Consider the following 7,812-nt stretch of genomic DNA (forward strand, 5'->3'; position numbering starts at 1 on the left):
CCTTGGCGAGGTTTTCGAGACTTACTCGGAGTTGCTCGCGGTCGGCCTCCAGCTCCTTAGCGAAGCTGTCTCGCTCATGCCGAAGCCGGCGAACGGTCCGGGACTTCTTCTTCGCATCGTCCCTGGCCGACTGCAGCTCCGACTCCGACGATGCCAAGGCTCCCTTGAGTCGGGAGACCTCCTCCGTAAGTCGGGAGACCTCCCCCTCAAGTCGGCCCTCCCGGTCGGTCGACTGTTGCAGCTGGTCGACCAAGATGACTTTGTCGGCTTCAAGGCCCGCGACCTTGTCTCTCCAGGCCGCGCGCATGTCGCCGAACTTTCTGTATCCGACCTCTAACTCGGATATGTTGAAGACCAGCTGCACAGAATAAAAACCGACCGTTAAGGGACCAAACTTACGGAAGCTGCATTAAAAAGCAAGGGAAAGGGGAGCTTACCCGAATCATCATCGGATAAAATGAAGACAACATGTCAGACACATGCTGGTTCTTCATTGCATCGATGTCGGCAGGAAGGAGGAGCGCCTGGCACAATTTCCTGGCCAAGTCGTGGTTGGCCAGGCCTGACGCACCTTCGGGAAGCGGGAAGTCGGTCGATCCTCCGCCAGCCGACCGACCTTCGTCGCCCGACGCCATGGGGGCCTTGCCTCGGTCGGACGCCCAGGCCCTGACGCTGGAGATCGACGGCAGGCTTGAGCCCGACCGAGTCTCCGCCGACGGCGCGGCGGCAGTAGGCGCCGGTCGCTCGGGTCCGCGAGCCTCCTCCCGGTCGTCATCCGCCTGCTGGGTGGTCGGTGCGCCGTCTACGGACTCAGCAGCCCATCTTTCAGGCGAAGCGGCGCCCTCGCCCGACGGTCCCTCGGACGGGACTTCGACGAGCACTGTCGGCGCTGACAGTGCAATGACCGGCTCCGCCTCCGACCCAGTCGGTTCGCTCGACGGAGCCGCACGGGGCCTCTTGGGAGGCTGCGATGGCCCGGTGCCTTGCGTCGGCCTCTTCCTCACGGCGTACTGACGTACGTCGGCTGCCGTCAGTCGTGTCCTCGGCGGCATATCTGAAAAGGACGGTAGATGGTCAGTGCCGAAAAGAAAAAACAAAAAGAAGAAAGAGGGGTAAGGAAAATGAAAAACCGACCTAAACGGGGGACCGGGCTAAGGCCGGCGTCGTACAGGGCCTGCTCGGTGACAAGCTCGCTCTGCTTCGGCACCGAGATGTCCTTCAGTCGGTGAAAGTCCTCCCGATCTTTAGCCTCCACCCGACAGTCTCGTTCGGCTCGGTTCGGGGATTCCCCCAACGGACGGGAAACCCCCAAGGAGCGGAAGACGACGCAAAGAAGAACTGGTTCTTCCATCCATGAATGGACGATGGAAGACCAGTAATGAAGGAGAGCCCTTTCCGAGGAACAAAGTACCACCACCCTCGGGCTTTAGGGTGGGGTCGGAGGACGAAGAAGACTCGGAAAAGAGAGATCCGAGGTTCGATCGGCAAAAGCCGACACAGGAGTGCAAAGCTGACTATCAGCCGAACCGAGTTCGGCGCGAGTTGTGTCGGGCACAGTCCATAATAGTCGAGGATATTTCGGACGAACTCCGGAACCGGAAAGCGAAGGCCGGCCCGGAGGTCCTCCAAGTAGAAGGCCACCTGACCCTCGGGCGGGCTGTTGACCCGACCGTCGGCACCAGGGGCGAATAGCCGAAACTGCTCCGGGATGCGGTACTGCTCCCGGAGCCGATCGACGTTCGGCCCCGAAAGTGAAGAAACCTCCACCTCCAGGGTCGACCGAGTATCGTCGGTCGGCTCTCCCGACCGACCACCTCGTGGAGACGTCCTGGCCATGGGTCCAGACGAATGGCAGAAAAAGAAGAAGAAGAAGAAGAAGGAGACGGAGAAGGAACTACAAAGGAAAAGAGAAGCGGAGGAGGGTACCTGGAGCAAGGACTCACGCGGGCAGAGTCTCGACAGTGAAATGAGGAGGGTAAAAAAAAAACTAAGTGGGGGCGACCCTGTATATATAGTGCCCCTCGACGGTCGAGATGAAGGCACGACCAACGAGGACTCTCCAGATCCTGCCACGTGGCGTCATCCGGGCCATCCGTCGGTCCGACGGTTCGATGCACCTGCCTTCAGATCGAGCCACGTCACCTCCATCCGCTCCAACGAACCCGTCCCAATGGCCGCACGCCACGTGGCGTAAAGGCCGCGACGTTTCGTATCCCCGAAGGGACGGTGGGAACGGCGGTTCCCCTTCCCGATGGGATGAGACGTCTGACACCGACATGATGTCTGACACCGGTGGGACGTCCGACACCTGCAGGACGTCCGACGCCGACATGACACCTGACGCCGATGGGACGGGGCATCTGACACCGACTGGACATCTGACGTCGGTGAATCGCTCGGCATTCATGAGACGCCTGACATCGTATCAACCCGCGGTACGGTCGGAATTTGGCATACGACGAATCCACTCCTTTTCGCCTGGCGTTGCTGCCCAAATGAAGGCATCGGTCAGCGCACCGTCCGACTTAGGAGTGGAGGGGGGCAACTGTTGGGGAATACCGACCGACCCCGCCAGTACCGACTTTTAATCGGACCGACGGCCGACCGACTGACCGACCGACCGACCGACCGTCCGACCGATCGACCGACCGACCGAACGCCATCACCGGCCAATTAATGGCCCTTAACCGACTGAGGATGTGTCGGTCGGGCATACTTTTTCCGTTCTCCCGACCGACTGAACCTGGAAGTCTGATGGCCGACTCTCGCAACACGTCCGGCTGGCCTTCGGAGGAACCCCAATCTCCATCCGACGCCACATAGCTGGCCACCGACCTAGGGTCGATCGACTCTTCCGATCGCCGTACGACTGCCACAAACTGTCAGCCCTGACAACGGCATGCGGCACTGCCGCCTAGGGGCATTGTCAACCCTAGTGATTTGACAGCCCCACGGTGATGTGACACTTTTACGGCGACTCTGACAGTCTACAGTGAGTTGACAATTCCTCAATTGTCCGCGCCATTAATGACGGCGCCATACCACGCTCCACTATATAAATCGGGGAAGGCAACAGTGCAGGAGACCTCGACTTCGACTTCGAAACCACAGGCTTGCTCCCTTTCTCATTCTCTCTCTCGATTGAGTTCTCTGTCTTCATTTCACTGTTGCCTAGTCACCTCTCTGACTTGACCGTTGGAGGGTCCCTGCCGGAGCCACCTCCGAACAGTGTGGATTTTCCTTTTTGCAGGCGCTCGTTTTCCGACGATCAGGCGATGAGGAGATTGGCCGCAACACATCTAAAACCTTCTTCTTGATGAATTGAATGTGGACCAAATTCACATGGCCGACAAGAACTTGCTATGTCTGAGTTTCTCCAACGGGATGCAAACCACAGCGTTAAATAAATATATCAAAGGAGCCTGCCATAGCCTATCTTGAATGATGATGATACATTGATGACCTGTTCAAAGATGTCATCTATGTTGACAAGATCCCCTTCCAACTCACGAAAAAAAAAAAAAAGTGAGGGGGGTAAATTATGTTGGAACGGATTGCGTCGATGAACAAGATCAAAAGCTCTGCAACTCGATGGTCATTTGGCGGCAGCTAGCTGTATTAAAAAGCTTGTCCTTCTTCCCTTGGTCCTGATTCATATCGCTGCCACTTCAGACTTGCAAGCCATATATGACAGACTGTTAGATATGTGCTCGACGATGTGTTACGGGGTGCGCATTTCCTTAAAGTCTGCCAAGCGTTCCAAGCAGGACTTGCACCGAACCATGCCCTTGACTGTGAATAGAACAAGGACGCCGTCTCACAACCAACCAGCGCGATCAATCTAACGAGGCAGCCGTACATCTCAAAATAGTTCAAGGCCTGAGCCATCAAATTACTCGACGGACTGGAGGGGATTTGAAGTCTACATTACCCTGTTAGCAACCACCATCTGCTTGATTTTGGTGACTCACCATTGGCCACATATGTCAAAGAAAGAAAAAATAAAATGAAGGAGAATAATAACTATTTCCACTCTCATTATTATAAAACTTTTAAAAATTCCGCCCTCAACCACCCCCGCCCGCCACGGTCCGGTCTTTTCGCTAGAACCGGGCATTCTCGAACCCGTGCAGATCGCTGACCCGGTTAAGTGACTTCCGCATGATAGCCACCTTGGCCAGCTGCTCGGCCGCCCGCCAGGCCGAAGTGGGCGTCAACTGCTGCTCGCCGCCCGGAATCGCAGCTTCTCTCCTCCTCTGGCACGGAGAAGGCGGCTGCTGCTGCTGGAGATCAGAAATCTCGGCCTCCAACCGGCCGATGAGATCCTGATCCTGGTCGGAGTCGGCCAGGGCCTGCAGCAGCAGGCAGCGGGCGGAGGAGAGCAGGTGGAGGGCTGCAGCGTAGTCCGAGAGCTCGGCCAGCCGCCGCGACTCGGCCACGGCACGCGTGGTAACGAACAGGTTCCGGAGACGCAGCGAGATCGAGGAGGCAGAGCGGGCGAGCTGTGGGTGGCCCTGGCCCTGGAGCGGCGGCAGGAGCAGGGACCTCTCATCGCCGCAGATCACCTCCTGAGTGGCTGGGTCCCTGTACCTGCACTTCACCGACAGGGAATGGTGGTGGTGGTGGTCTGGTCCGGCCGCAGTCGGCACCCTGAGCTCCACCAGCAGCTCCCGCTCCTCCTCCGCGTAGAGGTCGCCGAGCCGGACGGAGCTGCCAAGGGCCACCGCCCTCCCAGCGCCGCAGGAGTAGACGGCGGAGACCTCCCCGGACGGGAAGAAGAGCTGGAGGAGGACGTCCTGCATGACCACGCTCACCAGTCCGCCCACGCACTTGGCGAAGGCGTCCTCCACCGGCGCCTCCTGGCTGCTGCTCTGATGGGGCAGTTGCTGCTGCGACGCGTCCCCGAAGCCGATCTCGTGGATGGGGATCTCTAGGTGGGAGAACCGCGTCGTGGCCACTGCCGCCGTCGACGGATACCGGCGGTAGTTGCGACCGTCTTTCTTGGCGTCCTGCTGCCGCCGGACGTCGGACAGGAGCATTATGGTGGCGACCAGGTTGCGCTCCCTTCGGTCTTCCAATACCTTGGTGGCCTTACGGAGGGCATCGCCCACGCACGAACCTCGGCCGCCGGTAGACGCAACCAGGCGTTCCACGATCTGCCAGGCGGAGCGCTGGCCGGACCGTGACATCCGACGGAGGGGGAGGAGGCGTTTGGCGGCGGCAGCCGAGAAGGCGACCAAGGAGAGGCGGTCGGCGGGGCCCAAGGACGATATGACCAAGCGCATAGCCCGCTTCAGCATCTGGATCTTGGCCCCCGTCATGCCTCCGCTCACATCCAGAACCGTCACCAGGTCGATCGGCGCGCGGCGGCACCCGCTGAGCAGGGGCGCCACCGCAGGGGCCTTCACCTTGAGCGCCACCACGTAGTTTCGGTGTCTCCACCCTGACGACAGCAGGGCCACCTCCGGCATCATTCTCACCTGTAGTCCCCCGGCACAGGCTCTCGTGGTGCCGGTGGTGACCTTGTAAGATGGGGATATGGAGCGATTACTGTTATTATTATCCTTCGCCGAAAAATCATTGAACTCTTCTTCCCCCTCTGCCTCCAGCTCGTCGTCCTCGTTGCCGCCGCTTTCGTCGTCTTCGTTTGCTTCGGGAATGGGATTGAACTGGAAGCCGGCGCCGCTATGGCTGGGCTTGGTGGAGAGCACCAGCGGCTCGTCATCGTCGTAGACCTTCTTCACAACAGCCGCAGCAGAGACGGGTCTGTTCTCTGCTTCGCTTCTGCATTGCTCGTCTCCCCTGCTCATCCTCCGGCGGTGCAGCAGCTTCCTGTATCCTACCATCACGGGAGGCTGGGGCTCGTCGTCTCGAAGGTGACCGAGGGAGGAGAGAAAAGGGGCCGGGCGCCAGGCGGCGGAGCAGACGGGGCAGCCGATGGTGCCGCGGCCACCGCCATGGGTCCGCACATGGGCGGCAATGCAGGGGAAGTGAAAAACATGGGAGCATTCCGCCGTGAACACCGCCGTCCCCCCGCCCGCCTTCACGCTCCGCTCACATATCCCGCATCTGATCTGCACAGCCAACAACACTACAGTCAGTCCGTGATCGATCTGATCTGACGGAAGAAAGAGAAGGCGAGTAGTAGATAGCAAAATAGTCACAGCACCATGTCACGGGCAACAGGAAAGGAAAAGAGAAAAAACGAAAAAGCAAGCGAAGTAGTGAAATCTGGAGTAGCCATTTTGACGAGATTGGTAAAAGATGCCGTATCTGAAAATCCTTCTGTTTTTCCTTCATCATGTACCAATCAAAGCGCGCACTCACAAACGAAAGAAAAAGGGAAAAAAAAAAAGAAAACTTCCACCAAGTAATTCTAATCAATAATCGAAGAGAGGGAAATCATACGGACGACATGCATACCCGGGAAAGATGAACGGCTTCCTTGAAGAGGGCAAACGTGGATCGGGATCTGGACGAAGACGGGTTAGAGGAACCCTGGTGGAACAGAGTGGGACTCCGGTTCGGGATGGTAGGCGGTGGCGGCATGCGCGAGCTTTCTACTGTCGCGGTCTTGCATTGCAGCTTCGGGCTTTCCGAAGGCGTCGACTTGGTGCGACACCGGAGCCTTCCTAACCTTGGCGTCGACGGATTGCTACCGCCACTGCTGCCGGAGAAGAAGGTCAACTTGGCGCAGCTCCGGCGGCTGCGGTCGGGGTCAGGGCTCTTCTCCGCCACCGCCATATCCGAATCTCGTCGGATCGATGTGCAGAAGGCTCTCCGCCACCCGGTTCCCATATCTCCTCTTTCTCCCTCTCCTCGTTGTGTCACTTTATCCCTGGGTCTGCTCGTTCTCGCTCTGTCGTTTTAGTCTATCTGCGGTCAATCTCCGGTCTATCTCGTTTCTTTTCTTGCCGTGGACAAAAAAGGGTGAAGGAAAGTGGATTTTGTTGCCTTTGTGTCCTCTCCTGCAGGAGAGGACAAAAGGGTAGGATGGGAGGACTGTGGAGGATGGGGACCTTTTAAAACCTCTCAAAAAAAAAATGGCAATGATGCGTGGGAGAGGGAGCGAGCAGCGAGAGAGAAAAGAAGGCGGACATTATTTACTAGAGGTACGTACAAGGGCGTAGTGAATTTTTGGGAAAGAAGCAAAAAAAAAAAAAAATAAATAAAAAGTTAAGCAGCCAACTTTAGCTTTTCTTTGCCCCATCGGAGTTTGTAGCACAGCCTGTTTCTCTCGCCAAACACGTGGAGCGACTCTTCTACCTTCCACCCATGCTGCAGAGTTTTTTTTTTTTAATAAATCATACTACAGTTGTATTTGATTGGATCACGAGAGGATGGATGAATAAAATTAAAAAAATAAATAATTTTTATTTATTATTTAATTAAAAAATTATATAAAAATAAATGAAAAAGATAAATTATCCATCCATCCTATCTCATCATTTTGCATCCTTCCAAATTGAGAGGACGAAAGAAAGATGTATATTGAAACATTGAAGGATAGATTTTGATATTGATAAAATTATTTTTTATTATTTTTTTTGATAAAAATATAATATTTATTTATTTTTTATTAATATTATATATATATTTTTATTTATACTATTAATCATATTCTATTAAATTTTATTAATCATTGTTTTTATTTTAATATATAATTTTCATAATTATAATTAAATAATTATATTATCTTTATTTTTCTATTTATATTTATTATTTTTTAATGAACTATTTATATAATATTAATTAACTATTTAAACTAAATTATAAATTAGTTAGTTATTTATATAATCAATTTATTAATAA

The 7,812-nt window shown here is 54.8% G+C and overlaps 1 protein-coding gene across 1 annotated transcript; it reads right to left on the reverse strand.

Annotated features, from left to right (window-relative positions):
- Nucleotides 1-4,015: 4,015 nt before the first annotated feature.
- LOC105035910 (E3 ubiquitin-protein ligase WAV3) lies at nucleotides 4,016-7,179 on the reverse strand. Its single transcript, XM_010911623.4, has 2 exons — nucleotides 6,424-7,179; nucleotides 4,016-6,074 (listed from the first exon to the last, which is right to left on the reverse strand). Exons 1-2 carry the CDS (start codon nucleotides 6,796-6,798, stop codon nucleotides 4,104-4,106), a joined length of 2,346 nt encoding a protein of 781 aa, XP_010909925.2. The 5' UTR covers nucleotides 6,799-7,179; the 3' UTR covers nucleotides 4,016-4,103.
- Nucleotides 7,180-7,812: the final 633 nt, after the last annotated feature.

This window comes from Elaeis guineensis, chromosome 4 (assembly GCF_000442705.2).
Source record: "Elaeis guineensis isolate ETL-2024a chromosome 4, EG11, whole genome shotgun sequence".
NCBI classification, from domain to species: Eukaryota; Viridiplantae; Streptophyta; class Magnoliopsida; order Arecales; family Arecaceae; genus Elaeis; species Elaeis guineensis.